Source organism: Sciurus vulgaris (assembly GCF_902686455.1).
Source record: "Sciurus vulgaris genome assembly, chromosome: 14".
Taxonomy (NCBI): Eukaryota; Metazoa; Chordata; class Mammalia; order Rodentia; family Sciuridae; genus Sciurus; species Sciurus vulgaris.
This window is the reverse complement of record NC_136475.1, coordinates 11342381-11366071: the sequence shown is the minus strand read 5'-3', so window position 1 is coordinate 11366071 and position 23691 is coordinate 11342381. Positions and strand designations below refer to the sequence as shown.

The 23691-nt window shown below is 46.7% G+C and overlaps 1 protein-coding gene across 9 annotated transcripts in view; it reads left to right on the top strand.

Moving 5' to 3' along the window:
• AFF3 (ALF transcription elongation factor 3) overlaps window positions 1-23691 on the top strand; it is a 565725-nt gene that overhangs the window by 301162 nt on the left and 240872 nt on the right. For all 9 annotated transcript variants that reach the window (XM_079110973.1, XM_079110972.1, XM_079110971.1 and 6 more), the window contains one exon: window positions 12803-12850. In XM_079110973.1, the coding sequence (XP_078967099.1) occupies window positions 12803-12850 (48 nt within the window). The remainder of the gene's footprint in view (window positions 1-12802; window positions 12851-23691) is intronic.

Sequence of the window (23691 nt, the reverse complement as noted above, 5' to 3'; positions counted from 1 at the left end):
CTATTCAGGTAAGATTTTAGGAATGAGAAAAAGAAAATGAAAGGGGGTTGCTGGAGTTTAATCATGACCAACGCAGGTGGATTAGTCAAATCCCCAAAGGTATGGAATGCCATAGACTCCCAGTGCTTGTGACCTCACTTTGGAAAATCCTGGCTGTCTTGTATGGAGAATTATTTATGATGTGTTTTCTAAGGCAAGGCTTTGCCTGTGATTCAGTTCATTTTGTGTTGCTGTAACAAAATACCTGACACTGGGTACTTTTATAGGTTTACTTGGGTCACATGGTTGCTGGAGGGTTCAAAGAATGTGTCACCAGTGTCCTAGCAAGGGCTCCCTTGCAGAGTGGTGGGAAGAGACATGGCTACTTACAGAAGAGACCAAACCTGCAAGATGACCTCGCTGTATAACAACACACTCTCTTGAAAACTAACTCACTTCTTTAGACCAGCATCAATCCCTTTGAGGGCAGTGCCCCTGTGACCTGATAATGACTTTGCACAGGCCCCAGCTCTTGAAGGCCACTACCTCTCAACATGACCATTCCAAGGGCAAATCCAGGAACACACGAACCTTGTCCAAACCATAGCAGCCTGGTAGGGCTTCAGAGGATAATAAATGCCACCTTACTGTAGTATTTTCCTCAGTGATGAGTTCAGCCCATTGTTCGCTGCAGACCATACCCAGTTACCTTTCTTCCCACAAATAAATATTAATGACCATTATAAACGGTCCTCTTCCCATGTCTACGGATAGCATCTTTCACAGCCTGCCGATAGAACTGAAAATGCTTCAGGGTAGTGATGTCGATCCTTTTCCGCTCGTAAGCATAGTGACTGGGGTTCATGCTGTCATGTGACATGCCTCCCTCTAAGCCTTGTCATGATGTCAGCACATTACTGGAGGTTTTAATTTTAAGAAAGTTAAATAATGTAAACAGGTTATGCTAGATTTTCATCTTTAAATACTTTCATTGATTTATTATTAATTGTAACCTCTCAAGCTTCTATGCCCTCAATCCCTTTCGTTTATCGGGTACTGTGTGAGCCTGCTCCACACTCTTGGCCTGCTGTTAGAATGCCGCTCTTGCCGTTCTCTGTAGGGCTTCCTTCACAGGTGACTCACTAACCCTGAAGACACAGAAGCGTGCCTTTAATCATTGTCATCATCAAAAATTATTGGAAATGACCAGAATTTTGAATTATAGTCATCAAAACAGAACAAATCTGATACTTGAGAGGTAAGAGTTCATAAGTAACTTCCATTCATTCAGCCTCCAGCTGAACCTGTAATCATTCAGACCCATTTTCTATTTGGATGATTCTAAATGTGAAAAAGAACTTCCAGGAAGCTAAAGTGACCCTGCACATTCCTCCACGGGTCCAGGCTCATGTCTGGAACATCCCAGTATAAGTCCAGGCCCTTTTCCATAGCAGTGGTAAATGGAGGTGTCCGTGTGGCCTGTTCCTCCACACCTCTGTCCTGGGACAAGCGTCCCTGCTCCTTCCATCTTCTCTCAACTGCTGAACCTGGCGCCCTTTCTTGCCCTGCCCTGCAGACTCGTGGATCTTCCAGCCTAGTGGCAGGGCAGACGTGAAACCTACGCAGGTTCTCACGGTGGGGCGGGGATCTACCATTGGTAGAGATTTGCAGGTGGGGAGCAGGATGGGGAGGGGTCTCTTAAACTATGTCTTGGCAGTCGGAGGCGAACTGCTCACCAAATGTGTACTGGACGCCCAGGTGGCCCTGTTCACACTGCACACCCACTTGTAGTTTTTACTATGACATCTCATCTTCTCTGCTGGATCAGGTATTTGTCTACTGTTCTCCCCATCTCCTCTTATTACAATCTGAACTCCAGGAGGGCCCACATTTTTTATTTCATGCATTCATGAATCTCTGGCATCTAGAACATGCCGGACACATACTAAGTATACAACAAATGTTTGTTGATCAATAGTCAATGGGCTTAGCAGTCAGTTAGCCACTAGTTCTTCTAAATTCATACACTTCTGTCTACCCTCCCAGAATCCTCAAAGACCTTGACGGTGCCTTGCAGAAATACAGACACATGATATCCAAGACCAGAGGAAACATCATCTGATCTTTGTGAACCGCTTCCTAGTAATTGTTGCTTTTTCTTTTCTAAGTACTAAAGTACTAAATTAAAGTAATTGTGATTCTAAGATTCTGTGTGATTCTAAAATAGAGTAATTCTTTCTACTTGCTGCTTTGTTGTTGAGTGGAAGTTGCTGTTAAATGCTTCATGCATTCCCTCATTCCGTCCTGTGCTGAGTAGGTACAATTATTATGCTGCTTTAAGAGTGAGAAAGGTGAGCCGCACACAGTGGTGCACACCTGTAATCCCAGGAATGAGAAAGGCGAGGCCTAGAGAAGTAGGGTAACCTCTCAGGAGGGGGCACCTGTGACAGATGGAAGAATTGGATCTGCGGAGGCCCAGGCTGCTGCCTGCTGCCCCAGACATTCTCAGGTGTGATCGTGGGGGCCCAGAAGCAAGCTCGGGATCTGTAGCTTGGGAATCTCCCCTTGGCTGGAGCATTTGCCTCTTTCTGATCTGACGATGCCACCTTAAGATGGCCATACCAACGCTCTCCTTCAACACGATTCGTGCTGTCTTTTCTTTGCAGGGGCAGGTGTGCTATGTCAAGTGGCTGAAAGCTTCCCCGTAGTATTTTCACCCAAGAGGTCCATTCCGTCCTAGTTTGCTCTCCCTTAACTTTGAAGGTCGCTCGTGTCGTGAAGGAAGAGGCAGGATACAAGCTGGGCCCTGCTTTGTTCTGTCATCTGTTGATTTGTGCCATTTCACAGCACACCCTCCACGCAAGTGGTGGCCAGCCCGCCCTTTTTTTTTTGGAGGAGCGGGCAGTACCAGAGATTGAACTCAGGGGCACTTGACCACTGAGCCACATCCCCAGCCCTATTTTGTATTTTATTTAGAGACAAGGTCTCACCAAGTTGCTTTGGGACTCAACTTTTGCTGAAGCTGGCTTTGAACTCAAGATCCTCCTGCCTCAGCCTCCCGAGCTGCTGGGATTACAGACGTATGCCACCACACCTGACTCAGCCTGTTCTTATTCTTACTCTTGAGACCACCTTGCAGATTTTTCGAGTCTGCCCTTTGGTTGTAATTGACGTTAGCAGTCTGTCACTCCTTCCTTGGCAGCTGCTGTTTCTGGATGCCCTTTATTGTAGCCTTAAGGAAATCTACAAACCATTTACTTCCCCAGTGCTGGATATCAAACCCAGAATCAAACAATTGTACATCATCCTTGTATACTGACTATGTTGCAGAGGAGAGTTGATAGATAACTGAATGATGCCTTTTCTCTTTCTGTAAGCATTTAAGACATGGTGTTAGGTAGGAAATAACCTCGACAATTTTCATTTACACTTTCTGACTGCTCTTGCTAGTATTTACCACAAAATGATTGTTTTCAGTTAAATTATTCTAGCCTAATCTTGGGGGTAGTTTAATTAGACCACAAGCCTTTTTGATTTTGGTGAACAAAGTTGACATTTTCTCCTTTGGAAGGGGAGATTCTTGATGTGCAAATGTGTCTTATGATCCATTCCATACTCCCTTGCTTTGTTCTGTCAAGGGAGTATGTTCTGTCCATACTCCCTTGGGAGTAGGAATAATAATCCCTTGGGAGAAGGCAAAGAAGTTGAAGGTCATGGGACCACCAAGTGACCGAGGCAAATGGTTTTCTTTCCAACTTTCCCAGTAGTCACCCACATGACGTGGGAGATATTGAAGAGGGGACTTTGACACCCTGAGCTCTTAGAATCTAGCCATCACAGTCTCAGGATATTTGAAATGTGAAGTCTATTTCCTGTCAACCTTTCCATTTTGTAAAACTTGTTTTTTTTTTTAGCAGAGCATGGCCCTGTAATCCCAGCAGTTTGGGAGGCTGAGGCAGGAGGATAGTGAGTTCAAACCCAGCCTCAGCAACTTAGTGAGGCCCTGAGCAACTCAGTGAGACCCTGTTTCTAAATAAAATATAAAAGAGGGCTGGAGATGTGTCTCAGTGTAAGCACTGGTACTAAAAACGTACAATAAAAATAAAAATAACTTATTTTTCTCCCTTTGGATGAAGTTGTGTGGGGTTGATGATACTAGTGAGGGATGAAGGTGTGGACAGGTTGTCTTCTCCAGGGCTCCCCCCGAGAGGCATTGGAATAGCGATAGAATGCAAACTTCTGTCTTGGTGGAAAGAACACAGGAGCTATAGAAGTATCTCTCTCCTTCCTGAGGTGCACCAGATGCTTTGTCCTGTGATGTTTTTCATGAAAACTTGGCAATCACTTCCAAGGGCATTGTGAGACCATCGCTGATAGAGGAGAGGGCACATGCATGATTGATACCCTAGTTCACCTCCAGGTACCCCAAGTTCTAGAAGCAAGCAGACTTGCCCTGACTTACACTGGAACTCACGTGCTGTTTTCCCAGGAATGGAATGCTGTAAGGGAATGGAAGGGAAAATATAACATCCATTACCTCTGCTCCCAATGCCCTGCAAATATTTCCCCAAACTAATGGCAAAACTACACCAGCAGCATCAAGAAGGAAAACACCATCAAAGTCTACAAATTTGCCCATCTGTCAATGTGGCATTATAGAGAGATTGATTTTTAAATGTAAGATGTTGAGTACTGAAAAATTCTCGCTAGACAACAAAAATATATACCAGTTTTTCAGTCCTGTTTGACAGGGCCACCTGGCCCCACCTCTCAGACAGGCTTACTCCCCTCCACTCCTGCTGATTTCAGCTGGATTGATTTATTCAGCATTTTTTTGTAGCATGTCTCCTGAGAGAGCATTTATAGGCACAGTTGATGTTGGGTGCACAAAAGAACTCTGTTCTGGGAGTCAGACCAGACACCCCGTGGGAAGGTCAGACAATAAGGGAGGGGAAGACCCACGAAGAACATGACGAACGAAGGGTTATTTGTGAGTCTGCTCTTTATGTGTGTTAGCTAAACACTCAAAGAAACTTGATAGACTTTGCCAAGTAGACTACAGGTTGAGTATCACTAATCCAAAATCTGAAATACTTCCAAAATTCTAAACCTTTTGAGCACAGATGTGATGCTCCAAGTGGAAAATCCCACACCTGACCTCTTGTGACAGGTTGCAATTAAAATACACAAAAATATTTAAAATATTGCATAAAGTTGCCTTCAGGCAATATGTACAACGTATATATGAAGCATAAAAAATTGGGGGTTTAGGCTTAGGGCCCCAAGATACCTCACCATGTATGTGCAAATATTCCCAAGTTCCAAAATCAGAAATGTTTCTATCTCTATCTAGTGTTTCTATTTCTATCTAGTGTTTTGGATAAGGAACTCTCAACTTGTATTGCCAAATATAAAGCACCACTTCTGCCACTTCCAGTAGCCATTTGCATTCATAACTAAAAGAGAATTGATTATCTGTCTTACTGGGGGATGCAAATAGAGCAATCCTAAGTATCTAATTGGTTAATCTCTTTGCCCACATTGGTTTACTCTCTCCATCTTGCAAGCTTCTGTGGTCAGAAGTTCATGACTCTGGAAGAAAAATGTATTCTTGACTATAAATTATCATCAAATGTGTTTTTCCTATATAATTCTATCTTTTAAGGGTAAAAAGATAGATGATGGATAGATAGATATTTAGAGATAGAAGAGGGATAGGTTTTGCAGGAATATCCTTTCAGCAAGCTTTCTGCTACTCACAAACAATATATTGTTTGTTATTAGATTAGGGGGCAGATGAATGGGGGCAGGGAGATGTTCAGGAAGATGGTAAAAAGGAAATGGTGCCTTTCAGAAGTCTCACTGAGGTCTGCCTGTCCTGTCTGGCGAGATTGAATGGCTCACTGTTGTCGCCCCTGTGGGAGCCTGCTGGTCCTCCTCTGGCTGGGAGGAGTGACTGGAGATGAAAGAATACAGAGTTCTAGAAGGGTTCTTGTCAATGTCAATTACAAGGGGGAAGCACATGTTCCTCGTGACTGCACTGTGGTTTCTGTGCCCAGTGTTGACAAGGCAGCGTGGAAGATGACCCAGCACCCAGCGCTTGCCACTGGTCCAGACATGACCCCCTGGAAAAGCACTCAATATCAATTAGAGAGCAGGATGTAAAGTCACTGCCTCTGGTTCTGATCTCTCCATGCCATCAATAGGTTTGTGACAAGGTCAGCCCCCTGATAGACCACTTAACTTCCTGAAAGGCAAATGCACTTTTAACTACAAACTCCGATTGAGATCACTAATATTCATTATAAAAATAAAATCATCTTTGAAAGGCCTTGTCCTCTGGCTAAGAATCTGATGGAAAATCAATTATTACAGGTCAAGTATCTCTAGCCAAAAATTGGTTGGGACTAGAAGGGTTTAAGAATTTGGATTTTTTTCAGACTTTGGAATATTTAAATATACATAGTGAACTGCTATATCAAATCTAAACATAAAATTCGTTCATTTTTCATCCACACCTTATACACATAGCCTGAAGGTAATTTTATACACTTTTAAATAACTGTGCCTTTTGACCTGTCGCTTGAGGTCCCATAAAGGGGAATATCACCACTCAAAAGTTTGAGATTTTGGAGTATTTCAGATTTCAGATTTTTGGACTAGAAATGCTTAATTTGCATTTGTTAATATGATAAAATTGTATAGGAGGCAGGCAAATGGGGAGAAACTGTTTAATGGGCGTAAGGTGTTTTACTTTGGAAGGAAGGAAATAGTTTGCCATTAGGAGTCATGATTATTATTTACAACGTGGTAAATGTACCAAATGCCACTTAATTGAAAACTTGTTCTAAAGTTAGTGTAGTTTGTGGTCTTTCCTTTATGTATTTATTTGACATGTACTGTAAAGTTAGAAGGTATTTGAAAAGTCTAGCCCGACCCCCTTGGGGTATTATTTTGTACCTTTGGATGGAATTCTTGAATTTTTCTTATACATATAATCTCAAAAATTTCTTGTAGGCTGTCCTTATTTATCTTTCTTGATGCTGCACATAGGATTTTTAAATTGTTCATTCCTTATGGTTACACAGAAGAGCTATTAAACTTTGTTTAGTTTATCTCTTTTGCTTGATTTGCCTCCCTTTTAAATAATGGTAACAGTGAAGTCTTGGATTTTTCTAGGTGTATGATCAAGAATCAGTAAGCTGAGAGACTCTTGTTCTTTTCCCTAGTTTTACAATACTTTTAAAAGGGCCCTAATATTAAATACTAAACTCTTTTTGCATTCCTGGGAGAAGTTCTACCAATTCTTATAACATTGCATTTTATTTTTTAATAGTCTATTGAGGATTTATTGTCATAAGGAATATTGATCTATCCTCTTTTTTGTATTTCTGTGCTAATTTAATAAAATGCATAGTTTTCCACTCTGAGGTAGAAAATAGATGATACTAGTTCTTTCTGAAATATTCAAAATTCTTCATTCTAAAACAATCTGGCTTGAAGCTCTAGGTGAAAGAAATTTTTATTTTATTTGCATTCTCAGGGTTATAAGTATTAATTTCTTTATATAATAGCAATCTTTTTTTCAAAAATTGCCAATTTCATCAAGACTTTTTGTTTATTCGCATTCGGTTAACATTGATATCAATGTTCCATTATAATACCTTCCTATAAGTTATTTTATCTATTTAAATTGTATTTGTTTGGACTTTTTTTTTAATCAACTAGCTTTACGCATGACTTTTCTAATGCTACAGGTAACATGTTTTATTTTTTCTATTGTCTTTAAGAAACTATATTTTGACTCTATAGATTCTGCTGATCTTATAATCTATAAATATTTCATATATTTTCTGCTATTTTGTTCTTTAGCTTTCTGTTGTATTTTTTTTTTTTTTTCGATTTCAAATGTTTAATTTATTGTTTAGCTCATAAATTTCCTTTGGAAAAAAAGAATGAAGGACTTTAGTGTGTGAATTTTTCGCTAAGAAAATCTTTGGGGCACCTCTTTATTTGGTTATATTGTAACATTATTTTCTGTAACAAAGTTCTTTGTAGTTTTTGTTTGATTTCAAAACTCTAGGAGATTCTTATGTCTCCGCTGAATTTAATGTATAGCTTCCTATTGGGATAATTTTGTGGGTAAAAAGTCCAGACTGTAAAACTCCCCCCTTGGGAACACTTGGGCTTTTTTGGAAGCCCAGCTCTCGGTGACGTGCCTGCCTCCGTATCTGCCGCGTCAGTAACTGTCTCAGGTGTACCTGAAAGCCTGGGCTTTTCTCTTAGCATTCTAGGTTCATTTTATCAACTGAGCCTTATTTAATTTTTTGCTTCGATTCTCTGTTCCCCTACATCGTTTTTTCCCTTTGTTTTTAATCCATTTTCTATTAGGAAGAATTGGAGGTGGAGTGAAGTTTTGTGACCATAATAATCCTATTTCTCTTCCTTTTCCTCGAATATTTTACTGATGCTCTACTAATGCCCTAGTTTTCTTCATTCCACCTTGTGCAGATTGTACGACCTGCTACGACCTGCCCCTTAGTTGATGCTAATATTTTCCTCTGTTACCTGTCGTTTTATTGGCATTTTATGATATGCTTTTGTACATCCTTTCTGGTTTTTTTTTTTTTTTTTTTTTAGGATGTTGATATACCTTTATTTTATTTATTTATTCATATGTGGTGCTGAGACTTGAACCCAGTGCCTCACACATGCTTGGCAAGTGCTCTACCACTGAGCCCCAGCCCCAGCCCTCCTTTCCGTTTTTAGGATTGATTTTGCTGATTTTTTTCTCAGAGTGTGTGAATGTCCAGGCAATGGTGGTGACAGTGAGCTCACAGAGGCAGAACTGGATGTGCTTGGGTAGCTGAGACGAGACTGTGAGGGGGCTGGTTAGACTGGGAGCTGGACTTCAGCTGGGGATTGAGAGCACAGTGTAGCTCCAGGCAGGGAAGAGTCAGGTTAGGCGTGGACAGGCATTGCATGCAAGAGACAGCAGGCTGTGGGCCTCCTTTTTCACAGGTGACCTTGTCCTCAAGGGTCAGGCTGAGCCCCCAATTGTGGGGATGGTGCTTCCCGTGGAATCACGACCATCCCCAGCAGAAGCTTAGCTCCCCTTGCTCTGTTTCATCGCATTGACGGCACATGGCTTTGCTTTGTACCTCAGGGTTTCTGTAAATCAAGAACAGTATGATTTTTAACAAATGGTTGTGCAGGAGCACCTAGGTGTATGCATGGGATAAAGAATTTATAAATGCTTGGGGCCTTTGGAGCGTTTGCAGGCAAATGCAGGCACTGCGACTTGGAATTACTAGGGAATGAAAGTTGGGAATGAAATGTGTCTGATGAAGAGTTAAACTATTTTCAAAACCGGAATGTGTGCAGCTCATCTCCTGCACAGTGAAATGCCATTTCTCGCTGATTGGATCGGGCCTTTGCTCCTTAAGCCTTGCTTCTGCCCCTGCTCTGTGCTCGGCATGGTAATCAGGGACTTCTGTCTGGGTTGGGTTGCTCCTAGCTGCTCTTGAGCTCCGCTTTTCCTTCAGCTGAGTTCCTTCCATTTTCCTGGCAGAGCGTGTGGTGTGTGTATTTAAGCGGAGGGATGCGGGGCAAACACGTGACAGGCAAGGCTGCAGGAAGGGAGAACCAGCCGGGGAGGGTAGCTTTTAATTGAAGTTTAGTTAGAGGTTCAATGAGGTGCGACTGTTATGACAGATTTCAAAACGTAATGATAGGAAAATGAGGTGGGTTCATCAGAGTTAGAGTAAATACAAGCAACTGCTCAGCAACTCAGCATGAGACAACAGCTACAAGCCCTGAAAAGAAAAATAAAAACAGAGTAATTAAAATTTATATTGTGCAGTCCTCTTTCTCAGTGGGTACCTTTCCGAGGGAAGCAATAATTTCATTGTGGAAAAATATAAACACAAACTTGGAGCTGTAAATTACATGCACGTGCTAATCTTGTTCCTAAGCACGGAAAGTTTTCAGAATGTAAATACAATCAGAGCACGCGACTGTAGCTGGCGCCGGATTGGAGAAGGACCTCCAGAGCAGAGGCCCTGCAGTTCCCTCCCCAGCCTTACCTGCCACCACTCCTTCTGTGCACTTGGGAGTGCTGAGGTGGGTTTCCATTCTCCAGTTTTTGAGGACACGAACTCTTGCCTCTTATTTTTGAGTGCCTCAGAAGGGACAGCAGTTCAGACCCATTCTCTTGGCTTCCTCTCCCATCTCCCCTGCCTTTGATCTACCAGGAGATACTGGAGGTTAGTGGCTGAGAGACAGGGACTAAGAATCGCATAGTTTGCAGCACGGGAAGGAGGAGGAAATGGACCCAAAGGCTCTCCGAATCTTTTTCATTTCCCCACTGTAAGCATGAAAGTGACCTCAGCTTGAACCAGGCCTGAGAATTGAGCTTCAGGGGGCAGCAGGGCATAGTAGAAAATTCACCGAACCTGTGCTGAAAAAAAAAATGTGCATGGATCCTGTCCTGATTGTCCCCTGCTGCCAGAATGACTTTGGACAAAGTCCTGGGCTAATCTGGGCCAGCTTCTCCTTCTGCTGAAGTCACAGAGTCCTCCCGCGATGAGCTTCCAGGGGCTTTCCAGCTCAGACGCTCTGCAGTACTGTGTTCCGTGGATCCACTCCAGTCAAATGGAGCCCTGGAAATCCAGATCCGGGTGGTACCTTCTTGAGTCCTCAGAGAAATGTTCTAGAGAAGACCCAAGGTGCCCCTTGCCAAGGCCTCTCCAGGCCGTGGCTTCAGGCCAGGACTTTCTGAGTCTGCTGCTGGAAGCAGGAGACCTTCCCAGTGGGAAACGCCCTGGCTCGTGTCCCCCCGACCGTGGAGGCTCAGGACTGGAGCTGCCATCCAGGTGACCCAGTGTCATGATCCTGTAGACACCTTCACCAGTGACAGCGGAAGTGTCTACTGGTGCACTGTCCATCCCGCATTCCTTTATCAGAGTAGGGAGTGGAACTTCATAGGTCATAGGGGGAGGAGGTCCCAGGAACAACCTGTCGCCTGTATGAAGCACATCGAATGAAGTGAACGTGAGCTATTCAGGGGGAAGCTTAGCTTTAGGGACTTAATTTGAAGAGCCGTTTTAGCATGTTATTTTTTCTGGGCAATTCTACCAGGAGAATGTGAGATCAGAGTTCTCCATCATTGTTCTAGAAAGTGCATTGAGAAAATAGAAAGTGCATTGAGAGTTTAGTGTTTGCTCTGTCAGCATGTCGTACAGCAGGCGTTAATGGTTGGGGACGTGGACGCAAAGGAAGAGAAGTGGTGGTGGGTTCAGTGGTAGGCTGAGACCACTTTTTCTCACCACCAACTATTTAAAGAGGTCATTCCAAAGGCACTGCCTTTGTGGTGGTTGCCTCAAGCTTCGCCCTGACACATGAGCTCCAGCATACTAAGGGAGAGGATGTGTTCGGAGCCAGCCTTTGGGGTTGGGGAGCACGTCCAGAAGACCACCCTGCAGTCTGGCCCAGGCTCTCGTGTGGCCTTGGCCATGCTGTGTAGATTTTCTGGGCCTCAGTTGGGAGACTTGGACAAGGTGCTGCTTCTTGGGAGGAGGAGGTCTCAGTGACGTGTGGCACCTTGCCGGTTGCTGGCCCCCTCATGATGTGAAGGGTGGACTGTTCCAGAGGGAATGTTCTCCGCCCAGGAAAAGGCACGGGTGGCACACACAGGGCCACAGGGAACATGAAGGTGTAGTCCTTCAACTCTGAGATTCCTAGAGCTGATCCTGATAGGCCTCACTTTCCTCAGAGCTGCAGGAAATAAATTCATTCTCTTCTTCATCTGCCATCCACCACCTCTCACTTCCCCTGTGCCCTGTGAGGCACGATGCGGGATGCTGTGGAGGGAGGGGTGACGTTGGAGAATCAGTGACTGACTGGGGTTGTGGGAAGCAAATGCTGCTGAGAGAGGACTCCAGGGTCAGGGCCAGGAAACCACGGTGGAGCTGGATGACTTGGAATGATCTAGAAACCCAGGAGAGTGCAAATGGTATTTGTGGTGCAGAGAGAGCTCTGTGAGGAAGAAAGGTTGGGGGACTCAGAGAAGCGACCACCAAATGGCCCATTCTAGGAGGTGGCTGAGTGGTGGTCAGCAGCCTTGAGTTACGTGATGAGAGAATGACCCCTCCGAGACACAGATGGGCACGGACGCTCCCCGACTTCACGTCCCCACGAAACCTTGTCCTGCTCTCTGAGCTATAGAGCCAGCTGCAGCCAAGCAGTATCTCTGACACAGCAGAGCCCCTTGGCATCTCCAGGGCCCAGAGCAGTATGGTGACACCAGCAGGCTGTGCTGATGCCCAGAGGAGGTTGCTCTTTTTGGTCTTTTCGTTTGGGGCCAAATCTAGGATTTGAGGACTGTGGAAATTCTGGGCTTCCACTTAAGCTGTGATAACCACTGTCCCCATTGGCCCTTGTCACATATTTGGTGGGTAAACTGGATCCATTTATACAGCAGAAGCTGTGGATTCCGTATTTTGGTGGAGCCCGAGGTGGACAGGGCTCAGACCCATGGGTCATGTTTTGTACTCCCAGGAGCCTGCCTCACTTCAAGTCAGTGTGGCTGGAGGGTCCACAGCTGAGCCTCTGCATGGTGCATCCAGTCTGGGAAAGGGGGAACCGCGTAGCCATAATGGAAGCCAGCCTTCGAGGAAAGATGCTTATCAGCAAGGCCCAGTCAGGCACTCTCTTGGTCCACAGTTCCGTTTTGTCCCCACTAATGTGGAAGCTTGCGTGCTATCTGCTCTTTGTGACCATAACTAATTCTATCAGGCTTAATTTTTTTTCCCTTTGCTTTCAGGAGAGTCGATCTGGAGAAAGCAACAGCTGTGTCGAAGAAATAATCCGGGTAAGGATATGTTTTTTAAAAATCTTATCCATGTGTTGGCCATAGATTCCAAACAGAAAGGAGGCATGTGGCGGTAGCCTCCTGGGGAACCCAGGGTTTGCGTGTTGTTGGACGTTTGCCTTTTCTGAAGGTGATTACGTAAGTTGCCTACATGACATTTAAGAACCTTGCCTCTTTTAGAAATCTGAGAGCTCACCCCATGCCAGAGTCTTGGCGCAGGCTGAGATGACACCGTGTTAAAGCCATCGGCCAAAAGACAAAAGAACAGTCTTTAGATGAAAAATACAGTGATAACCGCATTTGGATGCACCCATTTATCACCGACTGTTTAAAAGCGCCTTTCAGAGCCTGTACTTTGTGAGTCAGGCAGGAGTTGCCTTGTTATTTTCCTTCTAAACTTAATTAGGATCAGGAGCACCTGACAGGTACTGCTCAGTGTCTGAAAATGTATTTCTGTGTTGTTCTGCAAGCTCTTGGCTTCCCGGTCACTAGGTGCTTGTCCTTCCCTCCACCGTGCGCTCCCGTGTTTCCTGCATGAGTCTGTCCCACAGGCCGGTTGACGGGGGGCTCCTGTGCCCTGCTCCTGTTTTCCTGTGAGGACCCCCACCATGTGATCAGGAGGCCGCCATCTTCTTTCCTCCTGTGTTCTCGAGGGAGTCTCCTAATAATTTACAGTGCTCGGGAAACTGATCTTATACCGGGCAAAACACCAAGACAAATTAGACCAGATGAAGTGGCCATTCCCTGTAATGGGCCAGGTCGGGGGGAACCAACTTCATTTTATGGTATTCCTAACTTTTCAACGTCCTACGCGCTCTTCCTTGAATTGCTAGTGCATTCCCGCCAAACCGTGTAATGATTTGACTTAAGCTTTTACGTGAGCAAACTGTTTTCAAAAGAAGGGTTTTTTGTTTTTTTTTTCCCCCTCTCTGGAAAACATTGTTTCATAAATAAATCTTTTCATTTGCAAGTGGACCAAGATATGTAATTATAAAGTTGATTTGTTCAATTCATAATCATTTCTTTATGTATGTGTGAATATATATATTATATATATAGAGAGAGACACATAGAAAACAATTGTCGAAGCAGGCAGCTTCCCTTCTGGCATTTAAGTAGATGTTTTCTCTATTCTGTTCTGTTTCAGGTTAAATGTTAATGTACCGTTTTTGTAAAAGTTTTCCTATTTTTCTCCTTCAACCTGCTTTCTTGAGCCACAGTCCAAATCTCCCTGTCGAAGCTGTAGTCCTTTGAGTGGCCATGGTGTCTGTATTTGCAAGATGACTGTTCCAGAACACACCAGTGCCCTCCTTGGCTTCCCTGATTAGAACAGCTCTACTGCTTTTATCATCTCTGGGCCTTTCTGAGGATATGGAAGAAAATTGTCTTTGGAGCTTTCTCTTCTCTTCTTTAAGCAAGGCCTCAAGTTTGAGTAATATGCACAGCAACGAGGTAGCATCTACGTAAAGTAAAATTCAGTTAACAAAGCAGAGTGCTGCCGTCAGGAGTGGAAAGCTCTATTGCTTTCTCCTGATGAGACCTCATTCCTCCCCACGGCCACCCCATGATCCTGACTCCTGACACCTCCCACACCTGTCACCCCTGCCTCAGCCCTCCCCCAGTCAGTGGTGGGATCTGGGCCCTCGGAAGTGGATCGTATCCATAGGTGAGATGGAGGAGTCCGTGTGTGGGGGGCTTGGGAGAGGGGAATGTGCTAGAAGATTCCCAGAACCTGCAGGGACCTCTGCAGAATGGGAGGGAGCAGGGAGGTGAAGGAAACAGGTGGCGTGGCACCAGCAGCATCCAGGGGAGCCCTTACTCTCTCCCCACCTGAGCAGCTCAGGCGATGTCGGCATTGCTCTCTGGGGGGCTCCGAGGGAGCGAGCCATGCTCCAGGTGGTCCTGGGGTGTCCTCTTGCCTCCTCTCAGCCCCACTCACATCAGTTCTCCTCCACGATCATCTTCCCCGTGCCCCCAGGCACAGGGCTCTTCCTCAGTGACAGCCTGTCACATTATTGTGTATCTCTCCCATGCCAGCCTTCCTCCCAGATGGTGACCCTAACGCCTGGAATTTAGAATTCCCAATTTCGCTGAATGAATGAATAAATAAAGGGGGCGAGTGACCTAATTAGTCCTAACGGAAAGTGATGAACGTCATCGCGGCGGCTTACGGGTTTCATGTGCTGTCAATCATAGGTATGACCTTCTCAGTGCCAAGTGTCCATGGATGGTCTTTGTGGAGGCCAGGTGTCCGCATCACTTCCTCTGCCTTTGTGACCAGACAGACAATCCTGGTGTGGTCGCGGTCACTAGGAGGACTTGCTGTCTGTAGCCCACCGTATTTGGGTGCAGGTGCCCTCGTACTGTAGAAGGGACAGGTCGTGAAAAATGCCTTGGAATGATGAAAATGAGGTGCTCCTGCATTTTCCACGTGGGGGGTAAACGGGACAACGTGTGGGCCAGACAGACGTGTGCGCTTGCCCTCTCGGAACTGACGGTCTTCTGGAAGAGCTAGACGCTTGCTTTGCAGAGATTCCTTAAATAAGCCTGTAACTTCAGCTGTGACCTTTGGGGGAAAGGGGACTTCCCTGAGGCAGTGGCTTTTGAAGTGGTGTGTGAGGATCTGGCAAGTCCTCCGAGAATATGGTGGACTCCAGGTGGGGAAATGGAAGGACTGGTCAGAGACCCTGGCAGCCAGGGAAGGCCAGCGTGGCTGGTCGGGAGGAGGACAAAGCCAGGCAGGAGTAGCAGGAGCCCGGGGGTGCCGAGGCGCCTGTCGCGTTCAAGATCCTCTAAGAAAGGGAGCCAATGGAGCGTTCCTGCAGAGTGATGTGATTGTGTGGGCAATTTAAGTGCCGTGGAGACCGGAGTGAGGGGTGGAGGAGGATGGCCGAGGCTACTCCGGACTCCCGAGGAGGGGTGCTTGGGGGTGCACTCACAGGCCAGGGCAGAGAGGAAATCATGGATTCATCTTTGGACATGCTGACTGGAGGTGCCTTAGAATCCAGGCATGCTTGGAGAGCAAAGGTGCATGTGCAGGAACTCACAGCAGAGATCCGAGCCGTAGGCCAGCATTTTGCATATTAATTAGTTGTTCATTAAGTTGGTTAGCATATCGTTGGCAGTAAGTCCATAGAAATAGCTACCTCTTCCTGAAGAGAGACTAGAAACCAAGAAATCGTGACAGCTTAAGTTCTCACATTTATAGGCCAAGGAAAGGAAGATCCCCTGGCCAAGAGAAGCCAGAGGGAGTGATCTGGATGTTTCTTGAATATTGTCGTGGCGCAGCCGTAAGATCCAGAGCTCCACAGTGTTAGGACATTGTGGCGGGCAAGATGACCCGGCCAGCGGGTTGAAGAACAGGTTGGTAGCCCTGTGAGTGCTGTCTCTGTGGAGTGGAGGGGACAGAACCTGCTACAGAACACAGTCCTGAGAGGAAAGGCCAGTAGGTTCCACTCAGCCCCTGGTCAGTCATAGGTCCTGGGTGCTGAAGAGCACTCGTTACGTAGGAGGCCCAACGTCCTCACACGTGAACTCTCTTAACCTTCACAGGTGCTCCACCAGGTGGGCACCATGACATCCCCATTTTATAGACGAAGGAACGGAGGTGAGACGTTAGACGCAGGTCCCCCGAAGCCACAGGGCTTGTAAGTGGTAGAGTCGAGATTTAACAGTGTCTGCAGCAGTTTCTCTCTCTCATCTCTCTGGGTGGTCTCGCTGAGTGAAGAAATCTCCCTGCTCATTAATGGAGCCACCCAGGCATCTTGCCGTGAAGGGGCCGTTTCCCATTTCCACATGGTCTTGATGCGTTCCACACGTTCATGTCTTGGTGCACTTTAAACGCACAGAGGTTTTATGACTGTTCCCAGCCTCATCCCTACTTCTTCCTCTCCCCTCTCTTAGTTGTGCTGAGGCAACCGTTTTCAAGTCATTCAATATTACGTTGTGTGTAAAGTGTAATTATACTTACTCAGGAAACTTGGATCCTGAGACCTAATAAATCCGTGTGTAATTGCAGGATTCCCTTAACCAGGGAGGAATTAAACTGAGCTCTGGGGAGATGGGCAGTACAGGCTGGTGGCCCCCGTGGCTGGCCTGTTTGTAACCCACAGATTTCTAAGTTATGCCACATTTCACCCTTAAAGGGTTCAGTGCTGGAATACTTTGGTGCTTTTCATCGCTTTGCCCATTAACGTACACAGGCATTAACATTCGTTTCGGCTAATAAAGTAAGTTTACAGCTTAGTTGGGGGAGTGTGGGGCTGGAGTTGTGCATGTTGTATGCAGGATAGCTTCAGGTGGGTTTGTCCAAGGCGCTCCTGACGGCATGGTGTGCCTTTGTTCTGAGAGGCCAGCGTTGGAGATTCTGGGGCGAGCTTCAGGGATGAATTTGGAGAGCTTTTCAGTGCAACGTGGGAGCAGATTGCCCCTGGGCTTTCATCTTTGGTCACTGATGTAATTCCACTGCACTGTGAAGCCTTCGTAGTGGGGATTTACGTGGAGTTCCTTCTCTGTTTCTAAGCAGGGAGTCAGGCCTGCCGGAGACTCCTGTCGGTTTCCAGTTATTACATTGAACAGACTTCAGGCGAATAAAGAGAACTCATTTTTTCCTTGGTTTTCCAGAAACTAAGGAGCCTCCCGAATACGATTTCCAGCTGTGGTCTTGTGAGCTTTGTGGGTTGAGAGCACCGTCTTGTGTGACACACATCATTATGGCCCCTCGCGTGTCCCCAGTCCGGATGGTGGGACAAGAGGAGCCTTGTGCATCAGCGTCTGTGTGCTCCTGAGCTCAGATGAAAACACATTCGCCACTCTGCTGGAGAAGAGAGAACAAAGAGATGACTTGTTCTCAGCGACCTATCTGGGTCATTTGCAGAGTTGGCTGGGGTCAGATCTCCCCTGCTGCGGACCAGACTGGCTCTTCCCCAGTGCTGCTGTTCCCTCTGTAAATGATTGCTTTTGTTTCCAACAGTAAAGATCTCATTAGTGACCCAGGGAAGCCCACCCATGGTAAAACCAATCCAGGTATACATGTGGAGGGGCCCCACTCACATATCCTGTTACTTGTTGTAAAATAAAATCAAGACCAAAGAAACCTGAGGCTGGGCTAGAGAAGGAACACCAAGCAGAATCTACACTAGGCCTTATCCAGGACAGAGGAGCATACGTGCTAATGTTCCTTGTGTTTTCTTTTTGCATGTGGCCATCTGAATGGTCAGGAACACAAGGAATACCCTTTCGTGTTTGCGTTTACATCTGTAGATGTGTTCTTAATGGGTGCCTGAGTGGCCGCACTTTTACCTACAAGGGTGTCCTGGTGCCCAGCAGTCTGCTACTGTTGGTGGGGCCATTTGGCTACACTCTGCAGACTTTGCAGTGACTCTGGAGGGGTTCTGTTTCTAACAGAGATGGGGCAAGAGACCACTCTAATTCAAACTTCGTTTTGGGCACAGAGGCTTTGGGGTGATGTCCATTGGAACCCCAAGGTCTGTTGGGAAAGAATAGCTTTGCCTTTTGGTGTTTTCCTGCCTCATCCTGATACACACCTTTGTGAACCACGTGAATGTTCAGAACCACGTGTATAGAAGATCCAGGGAATGTCTGCTGCGTGAGCGTCAGTGTGGGGTGGACTCTGTACCCCCTGGATGTTTATCAGCATTTTACTGTGAAGGTTTCACAGCTTCTTGTGTGATCCTTAAAGACCCTCAGCACTCCATGAGAGGACCAAGGCATTAGAAACACTTAAGTTTTGTAGGTTTTCTGTTGTTCTCATCTTGCAAGGTATACCAACAGAACTAAGGAAGGAGAGGCAGAAAGTTTCTCAAAAAGAAATAGAGGTGTTCTGTGCTCAGGAGACCCACTGCACACGGGAGGGGCTCAGCAGGCAGGACGAGTGAGTTGGGGGAGGTGGAGATGGGCTGCTCCCGTTGCTCACTCTAGGGCAGAAGGCTGGGTTGGTGCGGAGAGTTGCCTTCTGTGTGGTCCTTGGCCTGAGCACCCTCATCTGTAAGTTCCATTTAGGCTCTCCTAGCATCCTCATATTGTTTTTTTCTATTTTTGAGTGAGAATGTTCAGAAAGAGAAGAGCTTAAACGTGGATCACGTAGAACAAAAATTGTACCAGACACAGTGGCACACACCTGTAATCCCAGCAACTCAGGAGGCTGAGGCAAGAGGATCACAAGTTTGAGGTCCGCCTCCGCAACGTAGTAAGACCCCGTCTCAAGATAAAAAACCAAAAGGGCTGAGGATATAGCTCAGCACCACCAAAAAAGTGCAGATTCCTAACTTGAGCTGTGAATGACGTTTGTCATTGCACTGGCGCTGCTCTTACTCTGCAGAGCTGAAGGTACCAATACATATACAGTGACAGTACTGCATGCATTCCCCAAATGCACCGCTCGTTTCATTTCATTTATCTGGATTGACACATAAAAATTGTACTTATTTCTGGGGAACTGAGTTCTGGTGTTCTAGTGTACAGTCAGGTGACTATAGATAACTGATAACATACGAAATATTTTTTAAAAGTCAGATAAAAAGAATTTTGAATGTATTTATTGCAAAGAAATGATAGGCATTTGAGGAGACAGGCATGCTTACTCTGATGTAACTTACACAATACATACATGTAACTTTCTAAAACTAGAGATTGCACCCAGGGCCCAGTGCTTGTTCAGCATGCGCTCTACCACTGCGCTGCACCCCAGCTCCACAGAACTTATTCTTAATCTGGTTTCACTTGAGTGTTCTCCAGAAGTCCATCTGTGCTTTGCTAATACACAGTACTGAGCACCCACTTGTGTTATGACTTTAAGAGAACTAACGCAATTTTATTTTTGCTATCCTAATTCTGTATTTAATATAACCTTATATATTCATCAGACTTTGAAAAACTAGAGAACAGAACTGAAAATTATTTACAGAGTTATTAGATTACAAGACATTTTTAAAAATGTTTAGAGTGCTAATTAAGAAGTATCTAAGGTCAGGTGCCATCACCACACCTGTAATCCCAGCAGCTTGGGAGGCTGAGGCGCAAGGATCGCCAGTTCAAAGCCAGCCTCAGCAATGGTGAGGCCCTAAGCAACTCAGTGAGACCCTGTCTCTAAATAAAATACAAAATAGGGCTGGGGGTGTGGCTCAGTGGTTGAGGGCCCCTGAGTTCAATCCCTGGTAACAACAACAACAACAAAAAAGTATCTAGACATTAAAATATCTACTAAAGTAATATTAGTACTTAAAATATGAAGGCAGGTTAGGTTTATTTACAAAAGTCCTTGGGAGGATGCATGTGTAAGTGTAAACTGAGGCAGGAAAGTCCCAGCCCAAAGGGCCCTGTCACCTGCTTCACCTCACCTGACAGACACCGTTTGGCTTTCAGTCTGACCTAGAAGTTCCATCAGGCAACTGGTCCTTGCTATGATTCCTCAAGTACTAGTCGCCAAAGACCTCACGGCAGGTTGTTATTACTGTGGTTTCACTTGAGTGTTCTTCTCCAACAGTGGAGGCTGAGGCTGCCCCCAAATTCTCCGCCAGTGTCAGAGTCAGCCTGTGCTGGCACAGCCGCACCAAGGTGAGGCCCTGCTAAGGCCGGGTCGCCTCTGCTGGCTGGACGTGCATCAGCTCTTGGGCCCTCATCTACCCCCCACCCCCCGCGGTCTCTCTGGATGGCACAGTGGTCCCAGCCGCTGGCACTGGGACCTCTGGTTTATTCTGGGTCCCACTTCCAGATCAGGACCCGAGCAGCCAGACTGTGTGGTCCCCCTCAGGACTGCCCTGCCCTCCACGAGCACCCATCGCGCAGGCAACGACGTGGTACGGCTGGTCTCTGTGCCTCCTGCCTTGGCCTCCTCCGTGTTCCTCAGGCCTGCTCGCTCACCAGTACTGGGGATGGCACCCAGGGCCTTGGCATGCCTGGCGAGCTTTCTACCCCAAGCCCCAGTGCAGCCCCAACCCCACGGGAGACGCTCCGGGTGCGTTCGTGTGCCGTTTCCACACCGCACAGAGTCAGCCCCTCTTGTTCCAAGGGACCCGCGCTGCGTGCCCTGGCAGGGGGGGCCGGCCAGCCTCGGGCTCCCCTGTGAGGCCAGCACAGCCTCACCTTCCCTAGGCCCTCGCCTGCCTGTCCCTGCCAGGCGCTCCCCGCGGAGTCCCACGTGCAGCCAGCCAGGGCGCCAGGCTCCGACCTCCTGCCGCCCGGAGCTCCTTTCCCCTCGGCCCTCCTCCTGCCTGCGGCCGACCCTGCGTCCTCGTCCCAGCTGTGGCTGCTCAGGAGCTGCGGCCTTCTTCCTCTCCTCCCTCCCCTCCACCTGCTGACTTTCTAGGAGCTTCTTGTCCTCAGGGTTCACCCCACTCTGTGGTGACTTCTGCTTGGTGTCCTCTGTGGCTTTCTGTCCTCCGCGTGGTGTTCCTCAACTCTCCCCCAATGCTTCTCTGCGTACCTGCTGCGGTTATCTGGTCCGTCGGTGGGTCTCCACCATTGGCCCCAACCCCAGCTTTGTGACCTCAGCTTCATACTCATCTCTCCTGCTGCCTCCTGGTTGCTTCCCTTCGACCTGCGGAGGACACCCCACCTTATGGCCACCTCCCTCCCCAGCCTTTGCTCAATCGTGAATTATCATGCCCCTGGGCTCCCCAAGCCCTTGGAGGACTCTTCTCCCTCACACCCAGTGCATGCTGCCCCTCCCTGAGCCCCTCAGTGCCATGTCCCTTAAATGGGTCCACTCCCTCCACCTTCAGGTCCCCCTGGTTTAGCCCACCATCTCCTCCTGCCTAGATTACTCCAGAGAGTTGCCCACTAGCATCCTGCCTCCCGCCAGCTCTCCGCCATACAGGCAGAACCAGTTTTCTAAGACACGAGCTGGCTTCACACGTTATAGTTGTCCACACCCCCCCCCCCCGCCACTCCAGGCTCAGGACAGCCTGTTTCTGGAAGTGATTTGCAGGGCCACATGTTGCTCTGGCCCTGATGTCATTCCAGATCTTTCTCCACCCCCCCTTGCACTCTGCTTCCTCTTCTGCAAGGGTGTTCCCACCGCCCTCCTCCCCACCTCTGGCCCTAACTCGGACTCCGCCTGCCCCCGACCACAGATTCAGCTGAGTGATTCCTGCTCATCTGCCACGCCTCACTTGAGATGTCACTCAGGAAGCCTCCCTGATACCCCAGCTCTGAGTTAGCCGCTCCTAGTCTGTGTTCCCAGGTACCCTTTATTCTTATCATAACCCGTATTACACAGTGGCCTTTCTTATCTCCCAGGGATCCATCCAATGCCAGGGGCTGGCACCAAGACCAGCATGTAATGGGTGCTTAAAAAATATTGAACGAGCCCTACCTAGTGTCGCATGCCTGTAATCCTAGCTGCTTGGGAGGCTGAGGCAGGAGGATCTTGAATTCAAAACCAGCCTCAGCAAAAGCAAGGTGCTAAGCAACTCAGCGAGACCCTGTCTCTAAATAAAATACAAAATAGGGCTGGGAATGTGGCTCAGTGGGGGTTGAGTGCCCTTGAGTTCAATCCTGGGTACCCCCCCAAAAAGAAATACTGAACAAGTGCATGAAGATGGGCCTTTTGCTCAGAGTCTCTTCATGCTCCTCCATCCTGTCCTCCTCCTCCTGTCCTACAACAAAAATGTTGGAGGATCTGTTCCTCTAAAATATTTGCTCTCCAAGGACCGTTGAGGCTGCAGTGTTGCCTGGAAGCCTTGGAACATCCTGTACAGTGAATGCAGATACAGACGTGAAAATCCGCTTGCTTGCTCCCAACGGTCAGAAAGGACCCCAGCCCGTCCTGCAGCGCGCACGTCAGGAAACCTCGGGCTCTCGGAATCTGCTGCATGTATCTTTATTATCTCTTGTGAGACTTGAGTTTTTCGTTTTGGTAGATAATGAATTTTACAAGTCGAAGATATCAAGATAATAAGTTTGCAGGGATAATTTGGTTAATTACCATGTTGCTGCTGATAGAAGGAAGACCTGGAAGTCAAAGCTATTCCTCTGCTAATCTGCTCTGCGAAGAGCAGTTTGGGAACAATTAAAACACATCTATCCAAAGTGATCAACTCAAGACACACATTTTAAAATTGTCTTTATTATGGAAACCACACACAGTGTTCGCTGTTATTTTTCAAATTGAGGGTTGTGAAATTACACTGATGTGCTACAAATTACTGTCGTATACACACAGATCTTAGAAAAATAATCTCTGAGATAGAAAATGATAGTTTGAGGATGGAAGAGATGGAGGCCTTGACAATGAGAACATTTATGCAGATAATAATCACATATTTTAAATAAGACATAATTGCCTTATTCTAGTTCTTAGAACCTTATAATTATTTCTCCCATTTTAACCTAAAAAAAAAAAAACTTAGAAACCTATTTTTTTCCTTTACCATTGTATTTATGTGTTGTTTTATAATTTCTGATAAATTCGATTTACAGCCGTACAGTTTCTTTTGTTTTTATGCTCATTAGATTCAGTGAAATTCAAGGAGTGAGGAGATGCAGAGGCGGGCACTCGGGCATCCCTCGAGCTTTGAGAACACAGTCCCCTATTTCTTTGCGAGTTGTTTTGTTCTGATTTTCGGAGTTGTCCTCACAGCCCATAATTTCTGCACAGGTCACCCAGCATGTCCTTTAGACTCCAAAATGAGCTGTTTTTATCAGGAAGTACATTTCCACTCGCTCACGGCTCCATTCCTGGGCCCATCTGCGCCTGGGAGGTTCCAGAAAGATGTTCTGCTCAGCGCCTCCACGTCCTGGTGAACATTCCTAAGCGAGATGACTTCCCTGAGCGCTTTGGGTTTCTGGTGATGTGTCTGGATAGCTGGGCCTCTTCCCAT